The sequence below is a fragment of the Solea solea genome, chromosome 5, assembly GCF_958295425.1.
Source record: "Solea solea chromosome 5, fSolSol10.1, whole genome shotgun sequence".
In the NCBI taxonomy this organism is placed as follows: domain Eukaryota; kingdom Metazoa; phylum Chordata; class Actinopteri; order Pleuronectiformes; family Soleidae; genus Solea; species Solea solea.
Window position 1 is genome coordinate 16,803,767 of NC_081138.1, and position 20,565 is coordinate 16,824,331.

Here is a 20,565-nt window from a genome sequence, read left to right on the forward strand (position 1 = left end):
TTTGCTCACGAGTGACTCGAGTTGTCTTTTGCACACTGCCCCCACTACACCTCCCATGCACACACACCCAAACCACTAGGTTAGGGTTGGATGTGCCAGTGGGGCATTCCAGAAAACCACTGGGCCTCCCGCTCCCCATCTACTCCCAGCTGAGAGGGCTTGTCAGTTTGGTGTTGGCAAGGCAGCGCTGCAGTCCCAGCACAGTGTGGCATCGGAGAGTGTGCACCTGGCTCTCTGATGAGGCGTGGTCATGAGATGGAGCGTTTGAAAGGCTCTCTGCTCATTAAATACAGTCCGATAGGAAATATTTCAATTCATTTTTTCTTGCTGTATTTATTACAACTACTTAAATTGCTTTTGTCATGTATAGATAAAATATTATTTTTGTTGCTTTCAGAATCATTCACTCTGAAAGAAATACTAAAGACATATAACTAGCCAGTTAAGTTTACTTTTGTTTTCATTTCTTACTGATCCCTCTCTGACAGATCATGGAATGTTTTCTTTGTATTGAATCTCCTTTTTTGCCTAAGGTGTGTACAGAAATTCTTTCACACATTCATGAATGGAAAATGTCCAAGTGTGATTCCCTGTATTAGATGGCTGGGCCGAGTGTGTTGTGCCTCGGTACCAGTGGGGCTTTAAGTGCTAGTGGTTGGCTGTTGTTATTGGGCTATATTGATTAATCCCCTCGTCTGTATAACCTCCAGCTCACTTTGAGGTGTCCCCAGTGTGCCGGTGCTCTCAGCAGAGCGCACACTGTGATTAATGTCCATCTCCTGAGTCTACCCGCAACAGAGCACCGTGTCAGAGCCAGATTTGTTAGCTCACAACTATAGATTAGTCTACGTCTCCTCCTCAACTTTGAAACCACCAGTGCCCTGTAGTGTAAATCTGTCCCCTCTCTCCCCTCACACTCGGTGTCCGTCCCTCGGGTGAGAGGATGCGCGTCGCATTAAACAATTCACTTAATAGATAAGCAACAGTATGCTTGACTTTCTTTGCTCGTGCCCTCCCTTCTTTCCCCCCACGTCCTTCCTCCCTCTTTTCCTTCGTATCTCCCGCTGCTGAAATGGAATTGGATCAAAGACGGAGAGAAGGGGGTTGGAGCGGAGGGAGGGCTCCTCATTGGGTTTTGTTGAAATATTTATGGGTCAGGGTTGACTGGTTAAATTGAATATCTATGCTGATCTCACTTGGCTGTTTAACTTGCGCCTAGGCAAATATGTTTCCTAGGTGATAACCTTTTATGTACCAGTCTGACTTCATTGAAATGCATAGAGATAAAAATGTGTCACACTTCGCAGCCAAGCCAGGCAGCCGCTGATGCTCGATTATTCAAATGATAATTGACCCCCACCTGTAGCTTGCTTATATTCAGTAGTCAATCACTCCATCCGCTGTTAAGATATGGAGAAAATACATTCTGTCATTTACATTACAAACCACTGGTGAATGTCAAGTACCCCAGGCGAGCCATTTGTGTGGAGAAGAATGGGAAAAATATATGGCCAATTATGATTTCCAATCTTTTTAATAATTTAAATGCTGTTGATATGTGAATTACTGGCAGCATAGCTCTCAGTCCTGCACCCTGTTTATTTCCACGCTGTATTATTTTCTCCCTAACAAATGACTTGATGTTAATCTTCATATATAATTTTCACTTGTCTGATATAATGGCTTCTAGTGACTTGCTGTCAAAGGCTGATAAATTGACAAGCAGTATCATAGCACTAGAATCAACAATGCAGAAATGTTTGTTGGCCAAGGCAGGGACTTTTTTTTTTTTTTTTTCCCTTACCGTAGGGGCACTCCTGGCGATGAATGAATGCATATTCATGTTTGCACAAACACACATTCACATGTATGTGAACACATTCAATCATCTGATACTTCTGCAGTGCAGGCTTTTATCCTCATTGTACAGTGCAACATACCTGTGCAGGGTATTTCCTCCCAAACCACCAATGGCTTGTCGGCTTCTCCCCAGCATTTTTGCTCAGCGTTACTGTCAGATCTTTGTGCGAACAAGCAATGTGTCTTAATGTTGTCAGTTTCATCTTAGAAAACACACGATATGGTTACAATTTGCATAAATTTCAAAATGTAAGGCGTGCGAGCATGCTCGGCAACTGTGCCTGTTTGTTTAAAGTCAGCCAAAGCTCTATAATTAGCAGTGTTTAATTATGGAAATGGCTGCCGAGGATAATTTCAAACACACTTCTTCCCTGGATCATTAGTCACAGGGGCGAAAAAAATGAAATGCTTTCAGCAATGAAGGGTTCATATTTCAAGCTTATAGCTGCTAAAAGGGTGTACTCAGAAAATCAATTTTATGAAACTCCATTCAGCACTAAAGGGAGTTCCATGCAACTAAGCAATTTTGAAATAATGTCGGTGTGGGTCTAATTCATGGATGGTAACAGGACTTTGCTCTCCTTGCCTAGGACATTATCCTCTAAGCCCAGGTCAGAGGTCAACTTCTGGTTTAAATCAACCACTGTTTAGCATAACTCGATTCTTAAAGCGCTGCCGGCAACCCCACGCTGAATAGATAAGTAGTCTTACAGAGTGGGCTGTTCAGCGTAACAGATCAAAGCTTATGAACGCTGTCTGAAGGGGAAGGGAGAAAGTTCAGGTAAACTATGAGATGAAACCTGACCTTGACCTCATGAAGCGCTCGTTAGGCTGCACCACAACAATGATGTCTTAACCTTGGCCACAACCTCACACACTGACAGTAAACATACAATTTCTGCGTGCCTCCCAGCACATAGACGCCCTCCACGCTATAAATCCCGATTCTTTGATAGCTCCACACATCAAACTGGGTGTCATTCTGTGGTATGAAGGATATGGACAACACATGTGCAAGGGGGGGAGGCGGGGGGGCTGGGGGGGTTGCCGGAGACGCATGGGAGCGTCAGGTCTCCCAGGCTCCACTTTGGAAACCACATCACCACCATGCGACGCCCACACACACTCAGTGGGAGACTGCTGCGCTAATAGCTTGTTGTGGGGCTTTGGTGTCTGTTGGTGTGCGTCCTGTGTTCTCCAGTGGCAGTGGTTTCGGGCAAAAGTGGGGACATTTTGGTGCGTCGCGTAAGCTGGGAGGTCACATATGAAGATGGCTGCAGCTGCACTAGGACGGCTGGCCCACGCTCCACACAGGGGATTCCCATTAGGCAGATTGATTGTTTCCTCTGCCTCTGCTCCTTTGATTCATGTCTTCCATCTGAGCTCTAATGAGCCATCGGCCGTATGGCACCACTCAGGGCATCTGTGTATCAGCCCCTGTACTGTACATGGCTTATGGCAAGCGCTTTAAATACACACAACAGTACAACTGTGGTGCAAATGGCGCACACGCCTTCACCTGTCTCGTCACTGCACACAAATACTGAAACCCAATATAAAAAAAAATGACTTTCATCACATTTAATCATAGTTGTAGAGACCACAGGAAAAGACCTATGGGTAACTTAGTTTGCATCCACCTCACAGAACAAAGAGGAATGAGTGTAGATGTGCACTGAGCCCATGCATGCATACACACACACACACACACACACACACACACACACACACACATTATTTATTCTGCCACAGAAAAGAAAGGACAGCTTTACTGCCCTCCACCACAGCCATTATTTAAAGCCTCAGCCATCCACATATCCTTCATGATCCACTTTTATGGTACACTCAGAATGATAATTATGATAACAATAATAACTACCCATATAAAATACCTCCTCAACACGCGGGACTATATCGGCTCTGTTCTTCTCAATAGCCTGTGTTCTGTGCTCCTCACTGCAGAGTTAAAGCAAGTGCTGGTTACCCTAAAATGAAACTCAGCCCTGCATCTGATATTGATTCACAGCTACATCTTGGAACATTTTCTTCAGGATAATTTTCGAACTTGGGAATTTTGGGGTGTAAAGGCTCCGTAGCGAATCATTCAGCATGTTTGAAGATGCCGTATAATCTTTTTTTATAGATACAGTCTACTTTCATAGTGCAGCTGAAGGTTAGAGTCTCTCCGTGTGGTGGTTTTGCACATCGAAATTAGGTGGAAATAAATACATCTCCGTCTGCTTCCTTATCAAAACATTTTCTTTTTGTTAAGAGGAAACCTGTAAAATAGTATTTTGCCTCTCTCCTGCTGCAGTCGTGGCGTCAAAGATTTTACCTCACAAATCCAGTCAGACTTGTATGTAATGAAAAATATTACATTATTTTCTTTAATCCAAATGCTTCCCGGCATATTGTAGTAGTGGTGCAATGTCACATTAGCTGCAAAGCACAGAGAAATGTAAATTATAAAACAAGGTGTGTGTGTGTGTGTGTGTGTGTGTGTGTGTGTGACAGAGAAGAGAGGGTAATATAAAGAGAGTGACAGAGACATGTTCATTGACTGGAAGAGGGGAAAAAAAAGAAAAGCGAGAGGCTTGAGGGAAGGCCAGCGTGCCAGCTCGAGTGAACTGCAGATGAACTAAGTGAGTAAAGGCAGAGTCATAAACACATGCTGCTCAATGTTATTGATTGGGGAAGAATACATGAATGTTTGCTAAACATATTAGATGAGAGAAGACATGGCCCTCACACTGATCGGGGCGATCTGCAGGGTGGCCCAGAGTCTTTTCTATTTGTGTTTGTGTTTATTTAAGGTCATGTGAGTGCTGGTATGCATTTTAGTTTAGCATATAATGTGCAATTTTGTTCTGATGTCACACACACGCACACACACACACACACACACACACACACTTCACCTGATTTGTGTCAGCTTGCCTCTGTACTGTATGTGGAGAGAACTGTCTCTAGAGGTCACTGCAGTTCCATGGGTGACAGATGCAGCAGAGGCCATTGACAACATCCTGTTAACACAGCCGTTTAGACAAAAGCACTGAGCTGGTGGGAAAGCTGAGAGAAACCAGGACCTATCACAGTAAGTCTCACACTGTCAGTAGCAACACACACACACACACACACACACACACACACAAGCACATGCAAAACACACCTTGCAACCGTTTTTACTAAAAAGCTTACAGATCCAAATCAGCATGATTTCACACGTCTGCTCCCAGACAAGGTTCAGAAAATGAAATGTGGCCTCATCCCCATGTTTCTGGTGTACCTTTCCAACTTTTATTTAACATCGTACTCAAAGAGGACCTCTTTCCTTAGACCCTCACATTGAGTGAAGAAAAATTCCACAAAATCCCTTGTACAAGGAAAGAAAAAATAGGGGGAAACCTCAGGAAGGCATACCATAGTGTGCAACATTATCGAAGTTATTGCGTTTTGATTTTCGGATTGTAACGGGCTCTCTTTGGGAAGGCAAGACGTAGAAATCAAAACATTTCTTTCGCCGCAGCAGACTCGCAAGAATGAAATTAAAAACACAAAAGCTGCTTCATACTTTCCTTTAAATTGGTTATGCTTGTCAAACTATTATTTTAATCTTGAATGGGAGTCAAAAAGGGGGAGAACATGCTGCCAGGCGCCTCTCTGCCACTAATTCTATTACGCGGGGGTTATTTTTAAAAGTTTCTTTTCTAAACATTTACTGTCAGTAGTACACTAAAGCTGCTGTTCCATATGCTTTGTTTGTATTGTGGTTGTGGTCACAGTGGGGCTGAACCCGCCTGCTTCCACTGAGCTAGTGGCAGCTACAGTTCGTGGTCCACCATGCCAAGTTTAAAATTAGTAACAAATTTAATATGCACTCTGCTGGCATCCTGTGCCTTTTGCAGAGTGCAAAATGCTCTGATAGTTTGTCGTGGGGTCTCTCAAGAAGACCACAACCAGACCCAATATAGAAGCTCCAACTGGAAGACAGGAGGTGGGTGGGGGAAAAAAAAAAGAAGGAGAAATCCAGAGCAGATGTTGATAACGTCTGAAGTGATCAGGTTAAAAAAGCTGAAGCACTAACGCTGGACCACCAAGATAAACTCTGCTCTCGTAACACCTCCCTCTTCCTGGCTACGGGTGCTCTGTTCTCCTTCCCCCACGGCCACAACCTCAAGCCCAAACTATTAGCATGACCTAAATGACAAAACCATGCTCCTGTTAATGGTATAATCGTAGAGGAAAAATGATTTATGGCTTTCATTTTTAAGGATCACTCTCCACATAACTCCTAATATGGAGAAAAATATCTGTTTTCACTGAGGGAGCACTCCCATAATGCCTTATAGGCTGTTAAAGCATGGAAAAGAACATATTGGTGTCATAAATCCAGATTTCAAACCAGACAGCATAAAACACAGTGCAGGATTAAAGATAGATAGACAATAGTGAAAAAAACATTTAACCCAAGCTAAAGATTACAGAACATCTTGAATGTGAGTTTGGGGTAATTTCTATTAATAGATCTATACTTGGCATCCTTCGCTATCCATCACATCCTCAACTGCTCCCAGACTCGTGTTCTCCATGAGTTTTAAAAGATTTAGATTTACCAAAAGTGAATAATTTGTATTTTGTAAATATATCAGTTTCTAATCCCTCTTTCCCCAGTGTGATGACATTTAGGATTTTAAATATTTACTCATGCAGGAACAGAAATTATTAAGTGTCATGTAAGTCTTAGAGTTTCCTTTTCCAAACCCCGGCTCGAATACGGGGATTTTTTTCCACCGGTCGTGAAAGCAGGCAGAGTCAAAGGGCAGTACATTCACTCTAGTGTAGTTAAGCCTCTGACCAGTAGAGGGAGGTCATTGATTTATTTCTACCTCATTACAGCACAGATCTGCATTTGCCTCCTCCGGCTTCTTGATTATGAGTGATTCAAAAGAAATGTGTCAGTTATTATTTTTTGACAACTGCATAATGCAAGCACAGTGGGCCTTTTGAAGGCTCATTTATTACAGAGGAGATAAGCATGTTCCAGCAGCCAGATTCCCTATGAACAGGTCACCAGCCCTGATTAAAAGTGACTTCACGTCAGGCCATAAATATTTGTCAGCCCACCTTTGAAAGGCAGGCGAGCCGTGGCTTCTCTGCTCGTTTGCCACATGAAAGTGCAAATGGAAACACTTAGGGTTGGGTGCTGCATCAGTCATAGCTGAATAAGATGGCCAATAAAAAGGGTGTAATTATGATGCTCCATCATTTGACACAGCTCGGGGCTTTGGGCTGTTTGCCTGCGTGCTATAAGAGAGAGAGAGAGAGACAGAGAGAAGAGAAGAGGGGGAAAAAAAATCCCACCCGTGAATAATGGGACCTGTACTTTTATGAGCCTGCTGTGTTTAAGAGTGAAATTTGAAAATGTGTGGTCTAGTGTATCACTTCCCCTCTCGCTCTCCTCCAGCTCATCCATCTCCCCTCCCCTCAGCTGTTTACCTTGCCGTGGATTGCGGAGCGTGTTGTAACTGCCCCTCTTTGATGCCTCTAACTGCTCCGCTGTATCAAAGCCACTTCACGTTTGGTATGCCCGCCACAACAACAATGCCTTGTTTTCACCACCCGGGCCTGCTTGTTGTACGGCGCTTTATAGCGTGCATTGATGTTGCTTAATGAGAGCCCATTGGCTTTGTTTGTGACAAACAAAGCCAATGCTTCACATTTGCATGGCTTCTGTACGACGTATTTAAAGGATATCATTTGATTTACTGACCATACGGTTCTCCCCGGTGTCATAAATTACTTTTGTTTTTGATCAGGGGGGGCCCTGTGTAGGTATTCAACATGACATAATTGCTTCAAAGTGCACTTGTGTAATTTTAGTCACTTTGCATGCATAGGTTTTTGAGGTCGGCGTTGTCACAGTAATGATACGTTCAGTAATCACGGAGATACTGTTCTTGGAAACGCGTCTCCTTGATGCATGAGGGCCGTGAGTAACTGTAAGCAGCAGAGCTGATGTAGATGTCAGGCAGGTGTGGAGACACCATTAGAGCTAGCAACCATTTGACTTGCACACCGGCGTCTAATCCTACACAGGAGCTTCACACAGAGAGGCAGGCCCCCAAGCAGAGCCCAGTGGAGAGGAGTGCTGTCGACACCATACTGTTACACAGCCCTGCTGTGAGTTTTCCTCCTGCCTGCATGATGCCAGTGAAACTAATGTAGTGGAAATACTCAGTGTTCAGGTAGAGGAGCTGTTCATTATAGGTGCTACTGCGACTGCTACTCATTGTGCTGCATCGCCGCGAAGAGAGGGGGGAAAAAAAGTAGGCAGGTGTAGAGTCTTCAAGAGAGACAAGCTGCTGGCTTCACATGCTGGACTTCATCTGTCAAATGTGCAGCAGTGTTGGCACAGGCTGAACCCAGAAAATTGGAGACATAAATTGAAGAGAATTGATAGACCCACTGCTGCTTTGCAGGGTACTGTTGCTGGAATGTTTTGTTATGTGCGAGTCCAAAATGAACTGCTACCGCAGGCTGTCACCTGTGCCTTCCCACAAAAATAAACTCGCTGCGACTTTTATTTTTCTACAAATCAACAAGCGAACCTAAACCAAAACTTCTACCTCGGATGTGATTTCTGTCTGTAATGTGGACTTACACGTAAGCACGGGTGGTTTTGAAGATATGTCTTTTAAAATATTGTTATCTCTGTGAAACAAACGGAAAAAAAAAACTTGGATAAATCAACATTTCAGTACATTTATGCATCTGTGGATTAAATAAACAGTGAGTGAGATATTATTAGAATTATTTTATAATTAACCTGGACAAGACACCCACCTGTCATTGTCTCATTCGATTTTCAAAATAAAACTCAAAACATTCATGAAATGTATATTTCAAATGTATGTCTTCAAAATACAGTGGATTATCAGGGCTCGAGTTTTGCTGCACTTAGGAAAAGCTCAAATAGAACTGTGAATTATTCTGGGAGTCACTGAAACAACAACAACACAAAGAAAAGCAAACACTGTTAAGATGATTAGGGAAAAAAAAATAATAACGCTGCTTTACTGCAGTGATTAAATTAACTTTTGGTTAGTATGAGATGTACAATTCTTGAAAGAGAAAGCTAACGTTGAATTAATGCCAGACACTTCATTTTCAACACCCTGCTCCTCACAGCTACACGATCTCTTCCCGTCTTTCATGTGATTCATGGAATTGTATATGGGGTGTTACGTTTCATACCGTATTTAGTTTTAACTTTACAGCAGCTACATGTCTCTTGGCCTGAATACAGTGGGATTAATACCTGGTTTGTGGTCGTGGCTATAACATGATACACCCTGATTAAAAGTCACATGGAGCCTCAACAGCCGGCATGAAAGGCCAACAGATGCCAATCACAAAGGGGAAGAAAAACAGAAGGAGAGAGCGGCGATTAAAAAAAATGCGATGGAGGGGATTATGAAAGGGCATTAAAATGACACAGAAGATTATTATGATGGTGGTAACGCCCAGCCTGGGATCGGCAATAGAAAAGTGCGAGTCCAACAGGGAAACATGGGAGAACAAACACGATGACTGCAACAACAGGGCACACAGTTTTAGCTCCTGAGAGGAAAGTACCGTCACTCAGCAGCTATGTTTGCAATGAGCCCATGCAGTTTAACAAGATAGGACATGAAGAATCAACAATCAAATCTGTTTGAAAGTTTTAAAGGGTTGATGACGATGTTGTCCTTCAGACTGTCATCTTACCTCATGAGAGTGCATACAGGAGTTTATGTTTGGATGGAATGAAAGTTGAGTTTAAGCCGTTCCAATCGTGTCTGTGCACAATTAGATTGACATGTCAAATTAGCTGTACAGAAAGAGAAACAAGGGGATATTTATTTGTGTAACCACCACATCTGTGATACAACATATAGGAAATAAGGCTGCACGTAAAATCCGCTCTTGGGATTCGTTAAATGCGCATGTTTGCCTCTCATTGTGTGATGGGAGCCTCTTGGCTCTCTATAAGCTGAAAATGAACCTAGCAATTGGTGCTCATACTTCGCCCTGAGCAACATTTAGCACTATTTCCAGTAGATGCAGATGGCTCGTGGAGGAAAGATGACCTTGCTGCCACTTTTAGCAGTGGATTTGACACATTAAAACAGAATCAGTCAGCAAGTAGCAGAAGCCGTTGGCACAGGATCAAATGCTTTTTTTGACGCTCACGTAAATAGTATCACTTGCGCTATAGGAGCAGCAAGTCCATTCTCTAGGCAAAATACAACCACAGGGTTTGGTTTTTTTTAAATGGTAAAGAAGATTCCAGGACTCTGCTTACACATTGGTCGCGTAAATTGGAATAAAGACATGAAGTCTGAAGAGTTCAAAGGTGCTAAAAGCAGATCCCTCCGCTTTGGATACCACGGGCCTGGATTTTTGCGAACATGAAGCACAGGTCAATCACAGGGTATAGAAAGAAGCAGGGGTCGCGATGCAACAACCAACCAAACCGCACAAAGCCAGCTTTTCATTCCCTCTCTGGCCATTCCACCAAGTCCATAATTGTCTTTGACAAAACTCATTAGCGGAGACCGTGTAGCAACATCGGCAATCAGAAATTCCATGGAGGGAGACATGCACAGAAACAATGTCCCCACACACATTTCATTGCGCCTTTTGACAAAATTTAATGAAGTGTGTATATTGTCCCCCTCGTCTGGAACTCTGCGCCAGTGCTACAGAGACTTCGTACTTGTTTTATGAGCCTGAGCCTGAGCTGCCCTGCGTGGGACACAACAAATACCACCTCCATGCGGGCTCATTTGCTGGACTTGAGGACAAATTGTGGTGTGGTATGTTGTGGTTGCTGTCATTGTTATGGCTTCTATTTATGTGGACCGGCATGTGCTATTGTGTCAGAGTGATTTATAAATGTTTATGTGGGGGGGCCTAAATAGAAAGAGCACATGTGATAGATGTTCCTGACCCTGTTTTGTCAGAGGTTAACCCGTCACTGAAAGTGTAACATTATATGTAATACACCACTTACTGTTGACTTTTATAGTAAAGGATGAAATGGACGTTGTCTTCCAGTTTGATGGTTTAGGCCAACAGCCACTAGGGGGCAAATCTGCTGGTTGCAAAAAGAACTCCCTTTGAATATGGGAGTAAATGTTTGGCTGAGGAGTTAATGGTCTCACCTGCTAGTTTTGGGTCATCTTCAATAGAAAATGAAGTGTGTTTTGTAAATTATGCGTAAAATAAAAACTAAATCGTGACATGTATGAGGGGACACCAGTGTGATGGACAGCTGGTATCATCCAATAGGTGCCTGGTTGCAAATCTGTAGGCTTATGGGTGACATCACTGCCAGTCGCTACTTGGAAACAGCATAAATAAAAGGTGAAACCATTTAAAAGGTGGGATGGTCTCTAAACTATCCATACTGTGCCTGTTCTTCCCAGACATTTGAGCTATCAAAGTTATATTTGTGTGTTTGACTGGAGTCCGAAATGCAAAAATTCATACATGCAGTCACTTGTCTGCAATCCAAAAGACACACTCCTGCTACTTATAATAATGTACCGGGGAAAAAACATTATGTATGTTTCTACACTTTGAAAACTATAAGAATGAAATATTTTTTTTAACAGCGATATGGTGTTCAGTCGACAATCTCCAATATTAAATACAAAGAAAAGCCTGTTTCTTTATATTACAGATGCTTCGTGTACCAGTCCCTGACACGCAGCTGCCCTATTGACTTGAAAAGAGCAGAGGCTGAGAGCAGCAACGGTGGCCCAGAAAAGCTCAACGATCCGAAACGGCAGCAGCAGAGGCGTGTTTGGAGAGGAGGGGTGGAGAGAGGATGTTATGGAAGTGTTTGATAATAACAGGCATGTGAGTATAAAGAAACACTCTATGTTTATACAATGGCTGGTCACAGATTAATAATGTCAAAGCCATTTAAGTGTTCATGTTTACCATCGCTTGTTTTTCGTTTTGGTTTTTTTTTTGTGCCTCATTCACAGATTATCTAAAATCTGTTTTGGATTATGCAAACATGCTTGCACAGGCATCCCCTCATTTACCCCCTCCCTCTGAAAAATGTAATTTACCAACAGGAGGGTGTGTATTAGGGAGATTTAGTCGTATATAGACTTATATAGGTTACCTAGGGAACATCAAATACGTAAGATTTTGCCACAGATTTTATGTCTGGCCTCAGATTAGAGATGGCAGACAAAGGAAATGCCTTATTTGTGTCTCCTCCCACTGTTACTTTCATTTTAGGTGACTTTTGGGAATAGTAGTGCATGAAAAATTTTTTTGGTGTGTCTCTCTCCACCATACTGCTGCTTCTTAGCCACATGTAAAACACCGATTTATTGACCTGTTAGCTGCTTCAGGCATAAGCAGCTATGCAAGCCCATCATGGCCATTAGGTCTATCTGTTTCCCCCAGGTATATCACCATGCTGGCAGTCTCATTGCTCATGCATCATTACCTTCAATCGCATACGGCAGCTTTTCTTTACAGCCCGCGATTTAATTGAATTTGCCTGTAAATATTTGATACACACCTACCCCACACTTAAATGTAAAGAGCAACTAATCAGGTGCTGTGACTGATTACTGCTGAGGAGGAAGAGAGAGAGAGAAGCTCCCCCTGTTAGCAGCTTGTCATTAACAGGCAGTCACATCAGGAGCCGTCATTCCTATCTTACAGTAGGTGAACTTTTACCTCCAGATATTTCACTGAACATTTTTATTTGTACACCCGGCACTGCACTAGTCCTCGTTTTTTTTCCATCCACACACAGTAACTGTGCCATACAAACAGATACAAATGGTCTCACTGTTTACACTTTTGTACATTATGTATTATAATTCTTTGTGTTTAGAATGCATGCTAGTAACTATCTGTGCTGCTGTTGCACAGCACATTTCCCTGTAGTGAGACTAATGAAGGATTATCTCAAAAGGAAATGCTTCTGGCTGGTATATGTCCCATTAACTCTCCTACATGTGATCCAAATATGACTCACCTATTTTGGATGCCTTTATTCCGTTAAAATGTGAAAATGTTAGTCAGTAAAGCAAGACTGGCTACTATATTCTTGATTGTAAATGGACAACGTGTTTCCTCCCTCAGCTTCAATATTGGGCATCAGATTAAAACCGAAAAAAATCTACATGGGCCTAAATTATTATTGCTGATCTTCCTTTTCCTCATCATGTATTGCCCTGGATTTACCAGGCTCCCTGCGTAACGGACAGCTCTGCCACTGGCGAAGGACACAGGGATGACCACAGCGACTCGGAAATTGAGTCTGAATTGCCCTAATACCTTTTGAGACTTTTTATTACTTTTTAAGCATAATCCCACCAATGCGACCTTGGCGAGGATGTTGTGGAACACTTCCTCAGATAAATCAAACATGATTATTTCATACATTGGACATGAATGATCACGAAAGGGTCAGGCAGACACTTTCCAAAGTTGCCATTCGCTTTGCGAGGCAAGTTTTGTCAAGTTTAATCATTTATAATAAGATTTGTGAACTATAGAGGAGTGGGTCGAAACAATACCTCGTCAAAACTAAATTGACATACTGTAGCACAGACGTCTGTCAAATGCTGTGGAACCATTTGATTATAAAAAAGTTTTTTTAGGATGAGTATAAGCGCGCCAGCGCGCATCAGAGGCGATCGTGCTCATCTTATTATACGGCTGTCTCTTGGAGGGTTAGCCCATAACGAGGTGGACTATGGGCAAAACAGGCAAATCAAAGGGACTTTGATGGACCATGTGAATATCTCTGCCGGGTTTGATCCCACAAATGACCTTTTAATTAACACAGTGTTAAGTTAGTGCAGCGGCTCGCTCCACTGGGGACAAAGCAGCATTCACCCCCGTATTCCTGCCTCTTTGCATGGCTTGAACACTAACAAAGTGTTTGATGCCACTTCTGATTAAATGCTGACAATGGAGAGTCACTGTCCCCTTTCTTCCGCAACTTGTGCAGTGCGCTCACGTCCTCGCCCGGAATGATGGAACTCCGTCAGCGCTGCGCTTTTACGCGCTGAGTCAAGATGACAAACTTTGATCAAATGCATATAAGCAACTGTTTTAATTGGCCATTGGAGCGCTCAGCTCCACGTTTAACCATGACAGAGAAAACTCTAAGAAGCTCTTGGAAAAAAAAAAAAAATGTATTGTTAGAAAAGATGTCATTAATGACAAAATACAGGAGAGGCTCACACTTAAACACAGTGACAGAAAGCTCCAGTCCACGCGCAACACAGGGGACCCCTTCCTTTTATGGTCTTCATGGCTAAAGACTTTCTCTTCAACGTCAGGTAAAATTACACAAAGCCACGGTTTAACGCAACATGTAACAAAATACTTAAATGACATACACATAATTCAACCAATGAACACCATAAATAATAATCATAATCATAATAATAATAATAATAATAAGCAAACATACGACATAACAAAAAAATTATAAATACACAGATAAATAAATAAATAAATACATTTGCTACACTACACGATTGCCATATACAAATTCGGCCGCTTTCAGTTGGCCATTCTCATTCCTTTGCATGTAGAATTTTTTTTTGTCCACTTCTTCTTTTTTTTATTTTTTTGCATAAAGTCTTTTACACCTTAAAAACAATGTTGTGCAAAAATGATAGCCACGTCCACAGTTTGACAGCTGTCGCTGCAGCGGCGCCAGGTAGCTCCCATGCGTCATACTGAGGCCGTTACTCTACCAGTGTGTCCTTTAGTGCATAATAATCGTCCCATTATTTATTGTGGTGCAGCTTCCAGGAATCTATATGGGATAAAATGACAATGGCAATTATAATTAACACCTAAATTGGAAAAAAACAAAAAAAAACAGGAAAAGAACAGTCCTTAAGTCTCAAATAAGTTGAGATATTTTAACAAAACCTAACTCTTGAGTTGTATCATCATGCATAACTTATGTCATGTCATGTTTCAGTCATTAGATAACATCACAACATGCATGAAACAAACAGTAGATGAAAATGAAGCTGCACAATGCATCTCCATTCACAGTGAGTGGGGCTGTCATGTTTCTGCCCGTCGTGGCTTCACTAGTTTTCCACAGTTGAGTGCAGACGCTCACCTGCTTCACCTCTTCATCACTGGTCTGAATGCAGTGACCTTGTCGTCCTGCACAGTCCCACAGGCTTCACTGAGGTCCAATGACTGTGTCTCCACTTTGCCAACAGAGAATCCTGCACACCCAAACACAAGTACATCTAGGAGTCCTGACGAGCTACAACCTTGTGTGTTTTTTTGTATACTCTAACAACATATTGTGCATAAATCCTAGTTAAGGCCAGCTTTTATATGTGTGTTAAAAATTGCAAGGGAAAGCTGAAATACCTTCAATGCTGGAGTACTGGCACGTGTCTGGGAGTGCAGCATAGGACGCACAGTGCAGTTGGAGGCCTTTGTGACTGTAGCTGCCAGTGCCATAGACTTTAGAGTGCAAGGATGAGCCCTCAGTGAAGGGGCTCTCAGTGTTGTTGACATTGATGCTGGATTCGTGGAGGCCTCTCATACCCCCACAATGTCCAGTGGAAGCCCTGGTAAGCCTGGTGCTCTGAAGCTGGCAGTCTCCAAGTGAGTTGATTGTCCTCAGGTCAGAGCTGTGCTGCTGAGGGCTCAGTAAGACTCCCGAGGCTGCCGTGCGAGCCAGGGACCAGATACGCGGTTTATCGGCGGCTTCAAAGTGGGACAGTGACACTGTTCCTGTGGCAGTGTTGGTCAAGGAAGGTGCCTTGGATGCAATGGGATCCAAAAAGTCAGATGGGAGAGGAGGGAGGGTCGTGATACTTTTGATGGCACAGGGGAACGTGTGGAAGCTGTTCGTCAAACTCAGTTGCAGCTCAGAGCTGCAGTCTCTTTTCTGAGGGGCCCCAGATGCTGCCATGACCCTCTGGAGCTCCTGCTCATCTGCAGCCACCTTTTCAGAGTCACTCATCAGCTTGTCACAGCCGTCCCCCTCCATGTCCTCCAGATCACTTAGATGCAGATCCTTTTCATCCTTGCAATCGCTGGAATCTGCCAGAATTTAAAGATTTTTTTTACTTTTATAGACAAAATAAAGAAAAACTTTTTACTTTGTAAACTTTCAGGGTTATATTTTTTTTACTTCAAAAAGTGGAATTCATACCTTTGGTGACACAGTCTTGGTCGCTCTTGAGGTCGTCCCTTCTGTCATCACTGGCCTTATTCTTAGGCGACCAGGTCATCTTGTTCTCCTTCTTTAGCCTCCGCCTGGCATTGGCAAACCAGGTGGATACTTGAGTGAGGGTCATTTTGGTGATGATGGCCAGCATGATCTTTTCTCCCTTGGTGGGGTAAGGGTTCTTGCGGTGCTCGTACAGCCATGTTTTCAGGGTGCTGGTGGTTTCACGGGTTGCGTTCTTTCTTCTCGCTGAGCCATTAAAGTCTACTGTCCCGTATCTGGAAAGACACACACATACACACACACACAGAAAGTGTAGTTACACTCTGATCCTTGATTTGCATGTGACACATTCCCCCAGTGAATGGCAGAATACTTTTTGCCCAGTTTCCTCAAGCTCATTACACATAATAATGGACACAAATGAGCAGACCTTACCTGTCATATTGATACTGTCCGAGTGAGTGATCATACGGGTAGTATGCAGCAGTCTGAGTGATGCTAGAGTGTAAAGTGCCTGTGCTGTCCTTAATGTCATACTGTGGGTTCTGTTAAAGAAGAAGAAGAAGAAGGAGAGGAGGAGGAGGAAGAGGAGGAGATTGTTACAACACAACAACTATCTGAGATTTGGCTTTAAGGTTTATTTCTCAAAAAAGTGATTTTAGCTATGTAGTAATAAAATATAATAATACTAATGACGATAATAAAATGAATTCCAGTAATTAAATGACATGTCTCTCAAATCTATTTTAAAATGTGCTATACATGAGCTAAGAACGACAATTTGTACGATTATTTCATTATTTCATTTTCATCCACAGTAAATTGTTGCTGAAAGAAAGAGAACTTTCAGCTGCTCTTAAAAAGTCAAATAAAATCAAGCCCTTTATTCACACTGTCAGCAAATCTGAACAGGGAGTGATATGATTTAACCTTTTAGCGAAACAGGAACCACTACAAAGATTTAAAAAAACAGGGGACATTATTGATTACTGTGCAATATTAAAATGTAATTATATTGAAGTTAGAAAGTGCATTTCTCCCTTCAGTGACAGCCTCTGTCTCTCTCCCTCGCTCTCCCTCTCCCTCTCTCTCTCTCTCCATTTTAAACTTGTTTTTAAAGGGGAAGAGGACGCGGTTGCATGCTGGATTAAACGGCTTGTCGTGATGGATGTGTTTGCACTGTGTGATAAATTGATTGAACAAAACCCCCGTTGATCGATCAGCCTAAGCCCCCCTCCTCCCTTTGCGCATCAGATGAGGCTGAAGAAGTGAGCCCACCAGAGTGGAGTAGATGGCAGATGGGTCGGTGCTGTAGGGGAAGTAGTTGGCGTAGTTCTGGCTCGCGGCGGCCGCTGCAGCGTAGGGAGAACTGTACATTCCCAGTGCTGCGTTCAGCTCCGTCCGGCTGCTCGCCAGGAGCCGGTTCTCGTAGGACGGGCAGCAGATAGAAGCAGCAGCGGCGGCGGCGGCGGCGGAGGACGGAGAGCCGCCTGTCCCATCAGACACCGACCTGGAAATCGAATCGCAGCAAGTCGTACTGGGGTTTGCCGACACGAAAAACTGCATAAAGAGAATCGTGGATATAGACATGGTCATTTGCTGTGTCGGATGGTGACAGCTCTGAAATGACTGTGACTAATGCGCTGCAAAAAAAATATAGCAAAATAAACAAGTTGAGCAGGCTAGTGTTAACTCTAAAACGAGCGAAGAACTGCTTTCGTTGGTTTTCAGATCAAATATCATAAATCAAGTGGCATTATCTTAACTTGTGACCTGCCGTAATTCAAGGTAAGTCACTTTTTTAGATGATTCCTGGAGTGAGAGAGGGGGAGTAGAAAGAAGTGATAAGCGATGTGATATCATTATCCCCTTTTCGGAAGTAAAAAACAAATTGAACATCGCACAGGAAAGCAAATGACACCAGATGGATATTTTACAGAGCGTATCAAGATGAAAAGTGATGTGCGTAATCCGTGCGTAAAAAGTGACTTGTTCCAGTTTATCATTGACTTCAAAATGTAAACTTCTACACAGGACAATAAAAAAATATCAAGCCCTGTCAGTACAAAAATAAATCGCCACTTTGTTTTAAAATAGTTGTACATATAGTATACATAATATAGCAAAAATATTTTCGAGGTAAAAGTTGTTTGACAAGTTTGCCAAAGGAACAACTCTGTCCCTTTATCCACCTCAGCTTCTTCGCACTTGTCAACAGGCACAATAATGTCTAAAAATAAACTAACTAAATCACTTAAATCACGTTTAGAAGCTTTAACTATAACTTTATTTTTTATATATATACACGTCCCAGCAATTTGAGAAGAAAGTTTGCCAAAGCACATGCGTTTCAGCTCCATTACACTTCGTAGGTGACATTCATCTCTATTGTCATCAGAAAAAAAAACACGTGAGTTCATTCATAATTCAGTGTAATTGGACACGGGCGCGTGTATATTGATATTTGGCTCAACAACAAAAGCACCACGCCAAAAAAAAAAACAACACAGAGCTGTCAATAGTGTCGAAGCAGTCACTCATTCCCAAATGTTTCTTAAAGAAGACGAGTCCTCATACTACAGTGAAATAAATACAACTATGCCAAAAAGAAAACAATGTTTGCTGACACCAAACTTTGTAGAAATGAAAAAAAAGGCAGTGTCTTACCTGTGAAGTTGCATTGTAAGGGTATCCGAATTGCGAGAAAGACATAGCTGCTTCTTTTGTTACCATCAGCAATATTCTTCACCCTTGATCGATTGCAACCAATTCTACTTCAAATCCACCGTCTTACACACATTTCCACGCACGGCCTTTTGCTCAATAATAGATGACTTCACTCACAGGAGGGAGACTTTGGGCTGGCACCAGCTGCAGATTGTTTTATATGAATGAATAATCCCCCCTAAGGACCCGGTAAGAAATGAAATTAAGCGTCGTTAAGTGCAAAAAAAAAAAAAAAACAACAAGAAAAAAAAAATGTTGTTGTGTTAGCTGAAGGAGGCTTAAAGGATAACGTAAGACTTGGAAGATATGGACTCTGCTTGTGCTATTATTTGTGGCTCCATAGTTCTTTAGCATTCATCCATGCAAGGGTATCAGCGTGACGTCACTGTAATCCCGGAACGGCAGGGTACCAAGGATAGAATAATGTCTTTGCCAATCACATCCAACACAGGGTTTTCTTAAGGTGCCCTGCATACAGCCCTGTCCCGCACTTATAACAGAATTATTATTATTTTTTTTTTTACTTATCAAGAGAAGATTGTGTTATTGTCCATCATAAATAATTGCAACGTGGTAACACATAGAAATCCCCTATAAATGACATTAAATAAAAAAAACCCATTTGTTTCAGATTATATTTATTTTCGTCTTCACGCAGGCAAACATGAATCACTCATGTATAATATACTGTAATTAAAGCAAGATGTTTAAGCACCTAAATGAGACTTTCTTTTTTTTTTTATGTCGACGTCCGTTCGCCTCCAGCACTCTGGCCAGAGGTCCATCCCGAAGTTAATGACTATGATGTTCTATCTCTCTCTATTAGAGAGAGGGGCAGTCCTAGCAGGGGGGGGGGGTTTTGGCAGGTCAATAGACCAGTGATTGATGCGCGCCGGGAGACCTACGTGACCATTACGCGTAATGCGTAATTGTATCAATTAACAAATGGATACATGCCCTTGTTTAACCAACGAGTTACTGAGTGAAAATATGCCTTAGAGGTGAAATCCGAAGAGCTGTTCTAGAGGGAGAAAAAAAAGACTGTGGAAGCCCTTCTCTCCAGTCTAATTAAATATCCGTGGATGGGGGCGACGAGAATTGCATTTTAATTGAATGATGCTCACTTGAAGGATGGGTAAGGAATGGTGTAAGTGAATGCAACGAGAAATAATTTTAAGCCTTATTAGATCAGCAGTTCAACCATCACCAGTTTACTCGCTCTCTCCCATAAACACAAACAAGCGGTGCCCCCTCCTCCTGTGATGCTGAGCTGAGGCGAGGAGGAGGAGGAGGAGGAGGAAGAGAGTGTCCATTAAATCACAACGTGTTTGTTTTAACACTGACAAAGATGATCCGTCCCGTGATCTGCATTTTCTGACTCTCTATAGTGGTGTAAGGATACCACTGTCTCGACTGATAACGTGTGCCACATTTGGTTGGAACACTGTATTTTCAAACTTAGAGTGTGTTTGGCTTCTCCCTTCCCTGGAGACGCATGTGCGATTACGTGCGTCCTCTCCAAGGGGCGCTAAAGAGCCACGTGAAACAGATCAAGATCTCCCGCCAGTTGTTCTACAGAGATGAAAGTGGACAGAGTGGCTATGGTCCAGACTGTGTGAAGTGCCATCTCTCTCTCTCCCTCTCTCTCTCTTACTCTCTCTCCTTTTCTCTCTCTCTATCTGCTGCTCACTCACTTACACACCACCACCCTGACAAGTCAGGAGAGACAGAAG

The 20,565-nt window shown here is 42.6% G+C and overlaps 1 protein-coding gene and 1 long non-coding RNA gene across 3 annotated transcripts in view; one reads left to right on the forward strand and one right to left on the reverse strand.

The window, feature by feature from the left end:
• Positions 1-20,565, forward strand: part of LOC131459344 (uncharacterized) — a 49,120-nt gene that overhangs the window by 15,938 nt on the left and 12,617 nt on the right. For both annotated transcript variants that reach the window (XR_009240239.1, XR_009240240.1), the window contains exon 2: positions 11,588-11,766. This is a non-coding gene — a long non-coding RNA (uncharacterized LOC131459344). The remainder of the gene's footprint in view (positions 1-11,587; positions 11,767-20,565) is intronic.
• On the reverse strand, positions 14,169-19,148 carry irx6a (iroquois homeobox 6a). Its single transcript, XM_058629060.1, has 7 exons — positions 18,773-19,148; positions 17,384-17,665; positions 16,541-16,650; positions 16,088-16,380; positions 15,295-15,975; positions 15,032-15,143; positions 14,169-14,713 (listed from the first exon to the last, which is right to left on the reverse strand). Exons 1-6 carry the CDS (start codon positions 18,836-18,838, stop codon positions 15,037-15,039), a joined length of 1,539 nt encoding a protein of 512 aa, XP_058485043.1. The 5' UTR covers positions 18,839-19,148; the 3' UTR covers positions 14,169-14,713; positions 15,032-15,036.

Excerpts from the sequence above, each read along its gene's own strand:
- irx6a (XM_058629060.1), bottom strand. The coding sequence starts at position 18,838 with ATGGTAACAAAAGAAGCAGCTATGTCTTTCTCGCAATTCGGATACCCT. Across the intron at positions 17,666-18,772 it reads CTTACAATGCAACTTCACAG|TTTTTCGTGTCGGCAAACCC; the intron begins GTAAGACACTGC and ends CTCTTTATGCAG. Across the intron at positions 16,381-16,540 it reads GGACAGTATCAATATGACAG|ATACGGGACAGTAGACTTTA; the intron begins GTAAGGTCTGCT and ends GTGTCTTTCCAG.